We start from the raw sequence: 16945 nt of genomic DNA, 5'->3' as shown, positions 1-16945 counted from the left end.
TTATTTATGCATCTACATTGAAAACACCAGCTCTATTAAACTCACCTTTCAAGAGTTTAATTCATACAGACAAACATGGCTTAAATCTAGTAATTCAAAAAACATGGATTCAGCTTACAAAGTAGGTGAAAAAATACAGTTCATGTCAAATCAATGTTTTTTATGCTAATGTGAGACTAAATCAAAGCAACTTACCTCTTTTGTTTTCAGTGGTATATCCCCAAGGTATACCTTGTACATTTTATTAATGATGGCAGGATTATTCCAGTCAATTAAGCTAAGAAAAATTTCAATAGAGATAGTTAAAATTATTTTTTTCTCATTTCAATGATTAAAAAAATAACCCTAATATTTGTCATCAAAGAAAAAATGGCAGAAACACACAAACTGAATTGACAACTGATACTGTGGAAGAGAAGAAATGAAAGTGACTACTGTCAAACTTAGCTTCAAAAACTACAGATCATTCATCCAGTTCTTCCTTTTGGCTCAACAGGTTACTGCAGCAATGGCCCAACTTGGTACCATAGGTGTGGAGAAGAAACTGGACAAAGTTCCCCCCACACAGGTGGGTCAAAGCCAACACCATGCAGTAACCCAGTAGAGCAGATATATACTGCACTTGTTCCAAAAGCCCTCAGGTCAGTGGTTGATGCTTCTTTTTAACCATTCAGAGTTTTAAAATGATAAACAACAAAATGGTTTTAAGCTTCACTTACACCCTAGGAAACATGGAAGCTATTGTATTTCTCCAATCTTGTTATTTGATTCCTGGCATCATGTAATCCCTCATCTAGCCTAATAGCTTCAATATCTAAATCCCAGAAGTCACAATGCCATTTGTCACAGAGAAGCATCCCTATCTGGACTCTATAAAGAAAAGATGAGTTGGGATATAAAGATTGGATAAAAAATAAATATCTATCCCACCACCATCAGCACCACAGTGAGCCTCATTCACTCATTTTACAAGGCTAAAAATACTTTCATTTCACTTGACTGCTGCAGCTCTCCCATGCTATCTTCTCTCTTGACTCCTAATTTTTGTTCTGCTTTCCACTTATGCTGTCTTTGTGTAAAACAGTGTTATGCTGCTCAGCTGCTTCTCTGATCCATCTCTTTCATCACCTACTGAGGAAAAATTTCACTGTTCCTCTTATTTTGATTTACCATGCTTTTTTAAGGTTTACTTTTTTTCCCTTGTTAATTTTTTTCCCTTGTTAATTTTTCATTTGTTTTTTTTTTTTTTTTTTCAGACAGGGTCTCTCTGTGTAGCTCTGGCTATCCTAGAATTGTTTTCTAGACCAGGCTGGCCATGAACTTCTAAAGATCTGCTTGCCTCTGCCTCTCCAGTGCTTGGATTAAAGGCCTGTGCTACCATCACCTGGCACTATGTCTTTTCAGTATGACAACCACTGACTGTGGTGATATCTTTTCCCAGATACTAACAGCTTGACACTACAACTAGGAGGTAGAAAAAGAACAACAGAAACAATACCTGTAGAGATTACTTTGAGCTTTTTTCCTTCCTCACAAAATGTTACCTATGTGTTCTCCCAACAGAATTTTATAATCTTAATGCAATTTTATGATATATATATATATATATATATACACACACACATATATATGTATATATATACACACATACACATATATATAATATATGTATATATATAATATATAATAATATTATATATTATATATTATATGTTATATGTTATATGTTATATGTTATATGTTATATGTTATATATTATATATTATATATTATATATATATACCTAAAAGCAAAATTAATTAAATACTTAAGAATTATATTTAGGTTTCCAACAACAAAATCTACAATATGGTATAAAAAATGAGGCCAGTTCAAACTTAAAAATTTTGAAGGAAGAATTTTTTTTAATGCTCAATAAAATTAAATTTTAAACACTAATTAAATTCATTCCCTTAAGTGAATACCAGAAATACTCTAAGTTATAAGCAATAAGAAAAAATTGAGACTTGAAAGAATGTTAGGAAAAAAATGTACTTCAATTCTCTTAATCTAGTCTTGCAAGGTTAAGCCTGGCTCTGAAATTCAATCAATAAAAGACATGAGCAAAATTAAGATTTGCCCCTCTCCTTAAACTGTGGGACAAGACTCCTATGTGGACATCACATTACGAAATATGGGGTCATAACAAATTTTGAGTAGTAAAATTCCTAAACATGGAACAACCAAAAATTTACTTAAAATCAAATGTAATAAATCTAGTGTTTCTGGCAATGCCAACGTATGTTGCATCAGGTAGCTTCCCTGCAGCCTTGGTTCTGAATGCTTAACATGGAAATTTTGCACTGAATTTGGTATCAGTCCATACTACACAAGCATGACTGAAACCTATTAAAGATAGCATAGGTAATAAATTTCACTGTTCCTACTGTATACTCCATCTCTTATAGAAACTGGGTTAAACACAGAAAATAAAACTTCTATATTTTCCTACCATCATTCCTTAGTATGTAAATATCAAATGAGTCTACCTTTGAATTGTACCATGTTAGAATATTTGATTAAAACTTGATGAGTTGATGACTTGAGTTTAACTTTAAAAAAAAAAAATCATTGCAAGGGTTTGGCATAGGATTAGGACAGAATTTCCACTAATTTCTAGATACCTTAAACTTCCTTCTGCCATTTTGTACTGAGTAGGTAAAACAAGAGTTCTTAGCAGTACCCATTATAAAACCAAAATAGCAATCAACCCTAAAGTAGGTTAAAGATGTTCTGTCTTAAAGTATCAACTATTCAGCAAAAATTTAATTCTATGTGTAAATTCAAACAAGCCTATCCATCTTATTAATAAAAAACTGATTTCCTCATAAATAAATGAAAAAATAGTATGTATAGCAAAATTATTTTTAATGAGTTTATGATTTTTACCAGCAAGTGTTTGCTCTCCAAATCTATTTCATACAATATACATCCACAGTTACATAAAAAAATTCTCAAACAAAAAGGATCACAAACAAAAGGATCACTTAAAAAAGTTCAAGAAGCCCTGCTATATGCCACCTCATATGCTTTTTAGTGGAAGCTACTCCCAGCCACTACCATATCTATCTACCAAAACACTGCAATAGAACAAACTAAGGTTCATTAAGTTAATTTCCTTATTTATAATACCTCCTTGCACTTTCTTCTTAGAGGAAGCAAAGTAAAATACATATAACATTTATAAAGTTTTATGGCATTTTCACTATGTCTCTGTCCTATAAAATGTTAATTTAACAAACTATACGCATTTAACCTTCTGGATATGGAACCACATACCTGTAATCCTCAGTAGGCAGAGGCCACACAGGTAGACAGCCTAAGGACAGACTAAGCTACATAACAAGGCCATCTTAAAATAAACCAGATACTAAAATCTCGTGATTTAAAATTTAAATATGCTGGGCAGTGGTGGCACATGCCTTTAATCCCAGCACTTGGAAGGCAGAGGCAGGCGGACTTCTGAGTTCAAGGCCAGCCTCATCTACAGAGTGAGTTCCAGGACAGCCAGGGCTATATAGAGAAACCCTGTCTTGACAAACAAAAAACAAGAACAAAAATTTAAATATATATACAGGACCTCACTATATAGCAAAAAGCTAACTTGGAAGTATGATCTTCCTGCTCCTATCTCCCAAGTGCTGAACCATGTGACATGAGGTATTCAGCTTATGAATAATGGCATGAGCCACTACTGCCTGGCTTGATTTTACTTTTTAACCAAATAAGATTCATTTTTATGTTATTCTTCAATCTATGTATGTTTAAATTTCAAAATCAGACTAACATATCACTTTATATTCTGCTTTATTTACTATTACTTAAAAAGCAATTTATATGTTGCTACATATAAATATATTTTTATAATTCTGAAAGATACACAATAGTCTATCTAGTAATTTATCCCTATTGTGGAAATTCACTGTGTTTTTTAATAACTATAGGACATGATATAATGACTAAAGTTACATTTCTAAATATATTTTTCTTCTTTTGAATGATGTTAGAAGATGAATTCCCAGATTGGCAGTGTATGTGTGTGTATGTATGTATGTATGTGTGTGTGTATATATATATATATATATATATATATATATATATATATGTATATGTATATGTTTGTATATGTTTGTGTGTGCGTATACTCACTGCTCAAATACGGCATAAGATACAGTACTTCTGCAGAAACTTACATAAATTTACCAACAGCTATATACCTGTATTTAACCATAGATACAAACTATTCATTTTCCATTGATTTTTATTTCATAGAGTATTTCTCTAAGTCAATTTACTATTTGTATCTCTTTTCAATGTAGATATAAATTTTACTCAACAATTCTTTCCATAAACCTGGTTTTTACTATAACAACCATAAAACATACACATTCATTATTAAAAGATATCTTAACTAGTTTCAGACAGAAGAAAAATCAAAAGTTAATTATTTCTTAGGTCTACCATTTTCAACATTAACTTTCAGTTTACTTGCCTAGTGGTAAATTTTATTTCTTATGATGGCATTCTTAACCTATTTCAACTTTGAAATATATTTTCAAATAGTTTTTTGGTTTGGTTTTTTTTGTTTTTTGTCTTTTTTTTTTTTTGGACACGAAATTTTGCTCTTTGGTAAACTTTACTAACTTACCAACTAAGAATGTATCCTAGTTTTGTAAGCTGAATACATTATTTCATAAAACCCTGGAAAGGTTTAAGAACTCTGACCTTTTGATTTTGAAAGCTTAACAAGGAACTAATTACCTCTGCTTGCTTTTCAACTCCAGGTCTGCCGCTGTTGCCACACTATGGCGTGTGTCACTAGAAGCAATCACCAGGTGGAGAACAGCTTCAAGTTCAGGCACCTGTTCAGCTTCTATAAATTTCACTATACCCAATTTGCACTGTAGATAAGTGAAGGGAGGGAGAAAAAAGGGTCAGGAAAACAAAGAACACTCAATAAAACTATTGTTTCACATATCAACATGGTCGTAAGCCACGGATTAATGTAACAATAGAGCTCCTACTTAGGTTTATAATGTGCCAGACACTACACTAAATATCGTAACTATTCACAATTTCATTTAACCCTCACAATCTATGAGGTAAGTATTATTACAGACATTTTTTTGATGAAGAAACTGAGGCAAGCCTTAGATATTAAACCACACAACAAATGATGAAGGTAGGCTTCAAAGACAAGTCTCTGACAAGATAATAAGAATCTCCTCCCTACTAGGTCACACAACCTCCCTAGACTAATGAGGATTTAACATCTTTGTCTGCATCCTCCAGGTGAGAGGTGATATGTTACAAACAAGTGTTTGATGAATGCTTGTGAGAAAAAAAATTTTGAACAACTCACATTTCAGTTTTACTCCTCTGCTAGCATATACATTCTTGCCCTCTATTTTAAGACTAAAAATAAAGAATATGATTTCAAACCTACTCTAGTCAATCCATGTGCAACTCAATCCAAGAGTAGTGTTTAAACTAACATGCTCAATGAAGCACAATAGATTCTAAGAACTTCTCAAAATGTGAAAGAGCTATGAACTTCACTACCAATTATTCTTGGACAAATACACCTGAAAAATAAAACTTTATCCTCACTTTAAAAACCAGTTAAATAGTAATTCTCAGATGTATGAATTAAGAATGATAAAATATACACTTATTAAATAAAAAAGACATTTTTAAAAATTAAATGAAAAAGAATGCCAATAAAAAAGTGTAGCTGATGACAAAAAAGCCTACTCAGCATAACTTAATTACAATAAGAGATACCGTTTAAAAAGAGGAGGTGTCATTAACGTAAACTGCAAAGGGGACAGCTATAAAAGTCAAATACACAATATGTAATGGAAGTGCACTTAAAACTAAAAACGACAAGTCTCATCAATAAAAGACAAGTTAAAACGTAATACATAAATTTTACACAAACAGTAAAAGGACAATTTTTTCTTTAATCTTCAAAGACTATGTAGTAAATAGACTAAACTATTGTGAGGCAAATAAAAATGTATTATATAAAACTGTTCACACACACAGAGAGAGAGAGAGAGACAGAGACAGACAGACAGAAAGAGAGAAAGAGAGAGAGAGAGAGAGAGACAGACAGAGAGAGAGACAGACAGAGAGAGAGACAGACAGACAGACAGACAGGAGGCAGAACTGGAGGCAGGTTATTACACTATTTCCTTGAAGTGCTGTGGATTGAACTCAGGACCCTAAGCCTGCCTGCTAGGCACTCTTATCACTGAGCATTCTTTTGGGAGGTTTCGTTGTTTGCAGAGGTGGGGGGTGGGGGCAGTCTTGTCTTTTCTTTGAATCAGGGTCTCAAATGAACTATGCAACCACAAATGACTTTGAACACCCTTAACTTCCATGCTTTCACCTCTTGAGTGCTGGATTCCAAATATGCTGCCCCCCATGTCTTAGTCATGGAGTGCCAGGACTCAACCACGGCTTTATGCATGCTAGGTAAACTCTCTCATCAACTAAGCTACATATCCTGCACCCCTCAATTCTATTCCTGACTACTTAAACTTTTACCTTTATAATCAGAAAAAAATATTTAAAAATTAATTAAAATAGGAAGGTGTAATATTTAACCAGGTGTGATAGCACACACCTTTAAGCCCAATACTCAAAGGAGGCAGAGGCAGAGGCAGGTGCATGTTTGGAATCTCTGAGTTTGAGGCCAGCCTGGTCTACAGAGAGAGTCCAGGATAGGCAAGGTTATACAGAGAAACCCTGTCTGGAAAAAACAAGAGAGAGGTGGGGGGAGAGAAAGAGAGACAAAGAGAGACAGAGAGAGAAAGACAGAGAGAGAAAGTTGATTTACTTGGGAAAAAAGTATTCAAAATTAATTAGTTTTTGTTTTTAAAGCTAAACTATTCATTTCAGCACCAAATTATGAAACAGACAAAACATATACAGAAACCTTTAAATTCAACAAACAATGACCAACTTCAGACTATAAATGAACAATAGCAGTAACTAGTACTCTCCAGTATATTCAGCTTTAAGCCTCACAGAGGACTATGTTCAGAGTCTGGTAACAGAAAGGAGACCCTGGTGAATCTCAAAACTTCCATACCTTTTAGAAAAGGAGCTTAATTTTGCTACCTCATTAGCTGCTGTGAGGATTAAATGAGATAGTGTACTCAAAGTACCCAGGATAGTGCCTGCCATCGGTCACACCCATTAGTTTCTAGACTCATACTATGGCTTAAGGGGGATGAGGGGGGATAAAAGGTGTATAAGCATGAAGTAAATCTAATCAATTATAACCCTCATTGAATATAACACTCCAAATTTTGAGTGGCAAGAATGCCCTACTTGCTTCTTTTTCCCTCTCCTGAAAACACTTTTGTCAATGATCACTTACATTCCCAAAAAGAAAAGGATCAAATCATTGAGACTGCTATGGAGAAATAAAGGAAGGATTGGAAGACTAACCCATGTTGCTTGAATTCCAAAATAATTACATACTGATTTCTGTTCTTCCCTGAGGTGCCTGATGACAGACACAGGGAGGCACCTTCTCTGTAGAGCACCAGTCATTTTTAAAAGCTGCTCAGAGAACATCTGTGTCCTGTTTAAATCCAGAATAAAATTCTTAATGCCAATTTTAAAACCCCAAGAAGAAATATAAAAGGGAGTCATGCTTTTCCCCACATTGTCACTTGTGAAGTACAGAGGCTCTTCACTTTACACAAAATGTACAGCCCTAAAAAACTGAATAATGAAAGATAAACTGTATTTTAACTGCATCAAAGGAGCTACATAATTAAGACCTATAGTTTTAAATTAAAATGACAGGAAACTAAATCTGCTCAATATAAAATGGGTTATGCATAGTACTTGAAAGATGTGAACAATGTTAGAAAGACATATGATCATTTCCCACTCCCCCCTATCCCTAGGGCTTTAACAAATAAATGACAGAGGAAAGGAACATTTTACATAGTTTGCTCCTTTCCAACATATTTTTTTAGAGAACCTGAATATACAGGAATTACATTGGACATGCTTCCATGAACTTCATAGGGGCAAGTGTTCAGGGCCACTAACTCGTATAAAGAGCAAACTGGGTGATACCTGTTCCAACTGTTCAGGCGTCCATGGGTTATCACCAATAACTCGTTTAGCTGCATAAAAGCTCATTCCTGGGGGAGGCTGTGGAATTCCAGAACCTCCCCCACTATTTGAAGAAGAACCCTGTGATGAAGATGAATTTTGGCGACTCTGGGATTCATTTAACACATATCTGAAAAGGAAATAAAACTTTAACTCATAAAAACATGTGAATTTGTGTATATACACATATATACAGACACTCAATCATACACTGTCCTTGTACAGTATTATGCTAGAGCTGTGAATTTTAACCTTTGGGTCGTGCCCCCCTTGGGAGTAAAATGTCCCTCTCACAGGGTCCCCTAAGAGTATTGGAAAATACAGCTATTTTCATTACAATTCATAACAGTAGCAAAATTAGAGTTATAAAGTAGAAACAAAAGTAGTATCATGGCTGGGGGCTATCATAATATGAGGAACTCTATTAAAGAGTCACTTCTAGCACTACTGTGCCAGAAGAACAACTGAAATAAAAATTTCCACATAAGAATCTCTTTTGTTATTATTTTGGTTTTGGAGGCAGGGTTTCTCTGGGTAGGCTTGGCCATCCTGGAAATCACTCTATAAACCAGGCTGGCCTCAAACTCAGAGACTGCCTCTGCTAGGATTAAAGGCATACAGCAACACTGCCCAACAACATAAAAAAAAAAATCTCAAAGGTATCTATATCTTCAGCAAATTAATCAGAAGTACCTATCACTCAAGGCCGTTATAAATGAACTACAAAATATCTGTGCCATTTCTAAGTACATATTATTGTCTGATAAGTTAGTATAGACTCACTATATTTTGATTTTTTAATGACAAATATAGACATAAGCCTGTTGACCCCACAAGGCTTATGGTTAGTATTGTTCTATGCTCCAAAGCTTTTACAGTTATTTTTCTTACTTTGTAATTCACATTAGAAAACTCACTGAAGCCATTCACAAACTGCCTCTTATACACATAACATTCTAAAAGTTAAAACCAAAGTAAAAAGCATCAAAGAGAAAACATCAGGGCCTAGCAAGATGGCTCACTGGTTAAAGGCATTTGCCATACAAGCCTGACAACCTGAGCTTAAGTTCTGAAACCCATTAAAGGTGAGAGATCCAACTCCTGAAAACTGTACTTTGACCTCCACTCATACTTTGTACACATATAAAGAATAATAACAAGTTTTAAAAGTAGGAAAATTTGAAAAAAATAAGAATTTTCTTACTATATATTCAAAGCTCTTTGTATGTATCTCCTTGCTATTATATATATATTTTTAGCTTATAGAGTAGAAATAAGACTTCTAATGAATTTTTTATCCAATTAAAACTATTATTCCTCATAACCATAGTTATATTTGATATAAATATTAATTGAAATCCCTTTACCTCTATACTGATATTATTCTATACTGATAAATCTGATCATAATAGATACTAAAATTCTCAATTATAATTAAAGAATTAGAAGCTTGAAACTGGTGGTGATTTGAATGAGTTCCCAACTGCCAGCACTTGTGGGGGAGATTATATCCCCAAAACCATAAGGTGCAATTCTGCTGGAGGAAGTAAGTCACTGAGGGTAAGATATAGGAGTTTATAGCCTCACTCCACTTCCAGTTTACTATCTCAGCTTCTTGCCTGCAGTGAAGGCCCTGAAAAATCAAGCTATTAAACTAGAGGAGCAGAAGGAGAGCAAACTGGAAGAGAAAGAATCATCCAGCCTGAACCCTCTTGTCTCTGCCCTGGGGATAGATGATATGCAGCTCCATGTACATGGTCTTCTGTGTACATACACACTCAAGATCGGAGGAGATGGAAGAAAAGTAGCAGTTTAGAAAACTATCTCTAAGCAGGGCAGTGGTGGCCCATGCCTTTAATCCCTGCACTTGGGAGGCAGAGGCAAGCAGATTTCTGGGTTCGAGGGCAGCCTGGTCTACAGAGTGAGTTCCAGGACAGTCAGGGCTATACAGAGAAACCCTGTCTCAAAAAACAAAACAACAAAACAAAAACAAAATAAACAAAAGAAAACTATCTCTAGCAACAAGTCCTAATGAGTACACTAGAGGCAGACCACAATCTGGAAACTAGGCCAGAGTCAAAAGTATGATAAGACACTGCAAGGGGCTGACAAACCATTAAGAGGAAGATGTCAACAATGTGATAAAAACACAAAGTACTACACAGGTGGTTCTTGAGGGTTATGGGGGACACAGAAAATTGAGCAAATATGTCTACACAGGTTAAGAAATGTCTGTCCAGAGTAATCAGCCCTTAATAACTCTGCATCACTAAGGTCTGTCAGATGATTCTGGGCCAGAAGGCTGAAGATTTGATGCTCCAACGTTCAGTAGTATAGGGGCTGTCCAGGTGTTCAGAGGTCTCTATAAATTGGCTAAGTTTTAGAAGCTATGCTTTGTGCTTCCCATAATTTCAGTTAACTCAGTCATTCTGGATTTCTGACGGGGTTGAAGACCTATATAGTCTCATAGCCAATCCTGGCTATTTACTTTGAGAGAAAAGATCTGAGTAGAAGGTTTTCAGCTGACATTTATTCTAAGCCAAGAAAAAAGCCAGGTTCAAAACTAAGTATTTTAGTTAGGAGAGACAACAGAGGTTCTGGTTAGTCAACAAAATGATGGACTGAGTATTAGGACTATCTTGTACCTCACTGGTACAAATAGGAATAATTATGCTCTAATTGTATTTTGAGAGAAAAGTGTTATTTTAACAGGAAGGGTGATATGTAGGAGGAGCAAAGGGGGAAGGAGTACTGAGAGGAAGAGATGGAGTAAGGAGAGGAGAAGATGAAGGAGAGGAGAAGCAAGGTGATGAGAGAGAGAAAGAGAGAGAAAGAGAGGGGGCATGGAGGCAGATGTCCACGTGTCTCCACCAGTCAAAGACAGTTTATATATCTAGGTTGGGTATTGGGTTACACTTCTGATTGAGCATTACCAAACATATAAAGCCTTTGACTAACACTTAAAAAAAAAATTGTATAAAAGCAAAAAGGAAAAGGGGGCATGGGATAGGGGTTTTCTAGGGAGGGGAAATGGGGAAAGGGGATGGCATCTGAAATGTAAATAAAATATAAAATAAAAAAAAAAAGGAAAAAAAAAAAAGAAATGTCTGTCACAGACACCAAGTTGATATCAAGCCAGTAAGAGATATTTTCCAAGGTGACTTTGTTATTTTCTCTGTGGAGAAATATCCTAAAGTGAGAACTAACTGCATTACCTTAAAGGATAAGATGGGAAGTACTTGGAGGAGAGTATGAACCACTGACTGAATACATATAATGATGGCTATTGAGAACCCATGCTTCTAAGATGTACTTTGAAAAACCAGGCATCACTACAGCACTGTTTGAAAACATGAGAGGGATAAGCAAAGTTCAATGATATGTATGTGTAAGTCACATTTTGTACACTAACTAAAGAAAGTGAATCAGAAAACAAACCTATGAGAACAAAATTGTAGGAAGAGCCAAACAGATCCACAACTAAATGGTAGCAACGCAAGAGATTTCAAGGAAAACAGAAAAAGAAAAGCTAGATATAATTTCCTATGGGTACAAAGAGCTAGGAGACTCAGCATTTACTTCAGCTGGGGACTGGTGAAGTGTAAAATCACAACAGCATTACAATATCTATACAGCCAATATGTAGCGGAGCTGGACTTTAGCATTTAGGATTGATGTGAATCCTCAGAGATGCATCACAAGTACACAAGTAAGCTAATCATTTAAAGTAACATATAATTCCCAGAGTAAATGCTTGAAACAACATTGCTTGGCTCTCTTTATCATTTTTAACTCACCCATAAGGCATCAGTAGGACATCTAGCATAAAGTCCAAGAGCAGCTGCACAGTCTTTGGTTTTTCAGCAAGATTAAAAGGAGAAGCTGATTTTGATGATTCAGCCGGGTATTTCATGTGAAAAAGAGTTGGTATTAAAAGATGCATTAAGCTGAAAGAAAAATTATATTTATTGCAGCTACTTTATAAATCAATTTTTATACATGCAAATAAAAGGTATGACAGAGAACAATTATATCAGGAGCTATTCATTTTTTGATACCAATTAGGAACAAAGCCTTAATTTAGGGAGTAGCCTTGATTTCCTAATCCCCAGCACTCAGGAGGCAGAAGCAGGTAGATTTCTGTGAGTTTGAGGCCAGCTTGATCTACAGGGTTGGTTCCAGGATAGGCAAGACTACAGAAAGAAACCCTGTCTCAAAAAATATAAAACTACAAATAAAAATAAAAGACCCAAAGTATTAAGCTGGGCATGGTGACGGTACATGCCTTTAATCCCAGCACTTGGGAATTTGAGACCAGGCTGCCTAACAGAGTAAGTTCCATGGCAAATAGAACTACACAGAGAAATCCTGTCTCAAAAACAAAACAAAACAAAAACAACAAATGAACAAAGATCTCAAAGTATTAAATGATAATTGGCATTTAGCCAACATGGTTCATCACTTTAAAAATCCAGAAAAATGTATATAAAGTAGACTTGATTTTACCAGAAGGTACTTCACATTACATTTTAGATAAAATTAAACATGTTCTTTCAATAAAAATTTGCTTCAATTATTAATTTGATTGTAAACACCTGTAGTCTTTTGTTCTAGGCTTGTGAGGCCCTGCATTTGATCCCCAAGACCATTATCGAACAATTGATTGACTGATAAGTAAACCAGAACTGGAAACTTTCTAATTGACAGGTCTGAGATAAATATGTTTTCACTAAGCCCACAAACAAATGATGTCATATAAGGCCTTCATTTTTTCCAGTGCTTATATTAACAATACTCTATTGCTTCCAAAAATTGCTGAGAAGTGTTTTATCCATCAAGACAGAAATGTGTTAGTAAAAAATGTTTTTTAGTTATTTAATGCATACATGGGTATTTCACCTACATGCAAGTCTGTACACTTCAAAGATAGTGCCCAGAGCCAGAAAAGGGTGCTGGATCCCCTGGAACTGGAGTTAAATGGTTGTGAGCACTATGTGGGTCATAGGAATTGAATTTAGGTCATCAGAAAGAGCAGACAGTACTCTTATTAACTACCGAGCCATCTTTCCAGATGAAATGAAAACAAAAACAAAAACAAAAAAAAAAAAAAAACCAATAAAAAAGATTTTTAACATCACATAAACCAACCACTTTAAAAAAGACAAAAAATTGAAGCAGTTAAATTTAGAAAAATGTCATCAATCTTACAAATTTTTGTGTTCATATAAAGAATTTCATAATGCTACTAATAAAACAGTAACTAAAATATCACAGAAAATTCAACTATCCTTCAAGTAAATAAATAACCCCAAGCCTTTCCATTTGCCAAGTAAAATCTAATGTGACCTGTATTTGAAAGGCAAAAGTTGGTGACTCTTACAGAAGGAAAACAGGTAAGCAAGGACGCCATACCTATCCTGCTGTGGCTGAGGTTTCCCTTCCATGGCAGTAAGAAGCGTAGGGGCCAGCTCACATTGTTTTTCCACTGGCAGACGAGGATAGCCCATCTTAACATAAATTATAGTAAAATTCTAATGCAGTAAGAGAAAGCAAGTGAGTATGGAGGGGAAAATTTGATTATAGTTACAGCTGTAACAAAAACATTACAAGAATCATTCTGTTTTATTACAGCTTATCCAAATTACACATCTCAGGTGAAGACCCTAAGCATGACTTCTTCAAACTGTTTGTTTTAAAGTCAGCTTTTTATGGAAGAAAGGTAACAATAACCAAAAGCAGTCATATGTGCAATTACTATTATTAGTTAGAAAAAAAAAATTTAGCCTACCTAAACCTTTATAAGGCACATTATCATCATTGCTGTATTAATCCGAGATCACATGTTAACAAATCCCAAGCTTCCATTTCACAGGTCAATTACTAAAGCCATCTTTAGAAACTATAGCATTCTGTGGTTCCTCAATCCAGTAACAACTCAGCAATGAATGGCAGGTAATTCAGGGAAGCTGAGTGCTGCAGATGTTATCAGTAGCTCTATAACCCACGCAAAATTTACAACTGAAGTAAACTCATGAATATAAATCCAGATTTATAAACAAGATAATCTTAAGGATTATCTTGCTAATCTTAAGGATTCTTCACAAAAATGAACAGGCATCATAAGGCCTTCTATTTGGCATAGTTACTGTATTTGCCTAAAGGAAAGATATTGTCTTATAATGGAACTAATGGAACTATATGTCAAAAATAGCCACAGCACCTCCCAAAGTTTTGTGACTCCTGATAAAACAATTTGGGAAATTTCACCCCATTGTGAAAAAGAGCCAGGAAAAAACACTATCTGTCACCATATAACATCAATATTTTTTAAATTTTGTTTTCCTGAAATGTAATGAAGAGGAATACTTGTCAGTCTCAGTTTTACTCCATGACAAAAAAGAGTATCTTTTGAGTATACACATCATAAAGCTTTATTATGCCTATGTGCTATAACCCTTCTCTTTTCAGATTTGTCTCATATACTAAGAATCAAATCAGTGTTATTTATATAATAACAAAAATTATATGTATTGGGCTGGGATATAGCTCAGTAGACTTAATCCCCCATACCACAAATTTTTTTAAAAAGTATACATATTATAGAGTACCATGTAACATTTAAATTTATGTATACATTATATACTGCTTCCATTAGGTTAAACATATCCTTAAATATCTATCATTTCATTAAGGTGAAACCTTGAGAGCCTTTTTTCTAGCTTTCTGTAAGTTATTTTGTTGTTCCTGTATTCATAGTCAAGAAGATTGTCCCATAATTTGTTCAGGCTGTTTTTTAATTTCTGAGCTCAAGTAATACTCCTGCCTCAACCCAACAATTTAAATGAACTTCAAGTCCTACCACCACACTGGGCACCTCTATCGATTACCTACAATCAACCCCATAGGAAGAATAATACCAACCAACCAGACCCCCCTCCCTCCCCCAGAGCTCCCAGGGACTAAACCATCAACCAAAGAGTGCACATAGAGAAACTCATGGCTCCGGCTGCATATATAGCAGAGGATGGCCTTGTTGGGCATCAATGGGAGGAGAGGCCCTTGGTCCTGTGCACACTCAATGCCCCAGTATAAGGGAATTCCAGGGTTGGGAGGCAGGAGTGGATAAGTGGGTGGGTCAGGGAACACCCTCATAGAAGCAGGGGGAGGGGAGATGGGATAGGGGAATTCCAGGGAGGAAACCAGGAAAGGGGATAACATTTGAAATGTAAATAAATATCTAATAAAAATAATAATAAAAAAATAAAAAATAAATTTAAAAAAAATTAAAAACTGGGCAACAGCACATCAGAAGTTCCTGTTCTCTAAACTTGGTACCTACCAATTAATTTTTCCCCAACTTCTGATAACCGCTACCTACTCTTAATGTCTTTGAGATTAACTTGTTCAGATTCTGTAAAAGTAAAGTCATTCTTTTTTTATATTAAATACCTGACAGTCATTTCACCAACATTTCTTTGCCCAATAAGTGGCCATTCATTACCTTGTTCCTATAACTTCTTTGAAGCAGTATTACCTGTGAATCAGTACTCCATGAGAAAATAACACACTTTTTTTTAAACAACTGTTTCAGTTAGGTATGGTCGAAGAATGAAACTTTAAGCTTGCCAATATACATTGACGGCATCAACTAAATATTGAAAATACTGAATTAAGCCAAAAAAAAAAAAAAAAAAAAATCCAAAATAATTCTCACCGTGACAAAGGAAACTGCAGCAGGGTCCTGGTACTGAACCAATAGTGTTTCTACTGGAAGTTGTATTTTGGGGCGGCTTTTTATACGTTTATTCAGGTGGACCAGCAGTTCCATTACCTAAAGCAAAGACAGAACTGGAATTATCAATCATATCTTAAAAATAAATTCATTTTTTAGATATTACTTATTTTAGTGAAAAGTAGCTACTTCATTCTTTTAAGGACATAAAGTTTGTATCTCAGAAAGGAATGTATCAGAATCAGAAAAACAGTATCTGCATTTTGCAAGACACCAAGATTATTATAATGTAAAATATAATATTCTACTGTTTCTAGATATACTTGGATGGCCAAATCAAGGAGTACTTCTGAAAAAAAAATGTAGTAGAAACACTGAGTTCTAGGGAATAGATAAATTTCAAGGAGAAAATTGGTTTTAAGAAGGAATAGAAACAAGTTCAAGGCCAGCCTGGTCTACAGAGTGAGTTCCAGAACAGCCAGGGCTATACAGAGAAACCCTCTCTGGAAAAAAACAGGAAAAAACAGGAAAAAAAGAAAAAGAAAAAAAGAAGGAGGAGGAGGAAGAGGAGGAGGAGGAAGAAGAAGAAGAGGAGAAGAAGAGGAAGAGGATGAAGAAGAAGAGGAAGAGGAGAAGGAGGAGGAAGAAGAGGATGAAGATGAGGAGGAGGAGGAACGGGGCCTAAAAGAATATGGCAAATTATATCTATCTGAAACTCAGAGTGGTAAGAATTCATAAAAGTCGGATCTGAATTATAATAGAATTTAGCAAAATACTGAAATATGTTTATTTTATCCTGAAAAATCATCTAATACCACCAAGAATTTAATTAAAAACATTAAATCTCCCTTCTCCTCTTAAATGTGAAAGAAACAAAAGTAGAAATTAATACATTAGCAATTCCTGTGGAAAGGAAAATATACAAGTTTCTGATAAATGACCACAATATTATTCCAACATATTATATACTAAGAGAGAAGAAAATGAACACTGAGAAATCAGATCTTTTTTAATCTCACCCAAAAGAAACAC

General features: G+C 34.8%; 1 protein-coding gene across 6 annotated transcripts in view; it reads right to left on the bottom strand.

Annotated features, from left to right (window-relative positions):
• Positions 1-16945, bottom strand: part of Ecpas (Ecm29 proteasome adaptor and scaffold) — a 107061-nt gene that overhangs the window by 60650 nt on the left and 29466 nt on the right. For 5 of the 6 annotated variants that reach the window (XR_013110658.1, XM_076934898.1, XM_034501920.2 and 2 more), the window contains 6 exons: positions 15896-16012; positions 13594-13712; positions 11979-12128; positions 8143-8311; positions 4801-4940; positions 196-277 (listed from right to left, as the gene is read on the bottom strand). Coding sequence is in view for 5 of the 6 variants with exons in the window: in XM_076934898.1 (XP_076791013.1) it covers positions 196-277; positions 4801-4940; positions 8143-8311; positions 11979-12128; positions 13594-13712; positions 15896-16012 (777 nt within the window). In the remaining variant the exon portion in view is untranslated. The remainder of the gene's footprint in view (positions 1-195; positions 278-4800; positions 4941-8142; positions 8312-11978; positions 12129-13593; positions 13713-15895; positions 16013-16945) is intronic. The other variant, XM_076934899.1, reaches the window with a different exon arrangement.

The sequence above is a fragment of the Arvicanthis niloticus genome, chromosome 5, assembly GCF_011762505.2.
Source record: "Arvicanthis niloticus isolate mArvNil1 chromosome 5, mArvNil1.pat.X, whole genome shotgun sequence".
NCBI lineage: Eukaryota > Metazoa > Chordata > Mammalia > Rodentia > Muridae > Arvicanthis > Arvicanthis niloticus.
The sequence above is the reverse complement of the archived record's forward strand: the minus strand, read 5'-3'. Positions and strand labels throughout refer to the sequence as shown.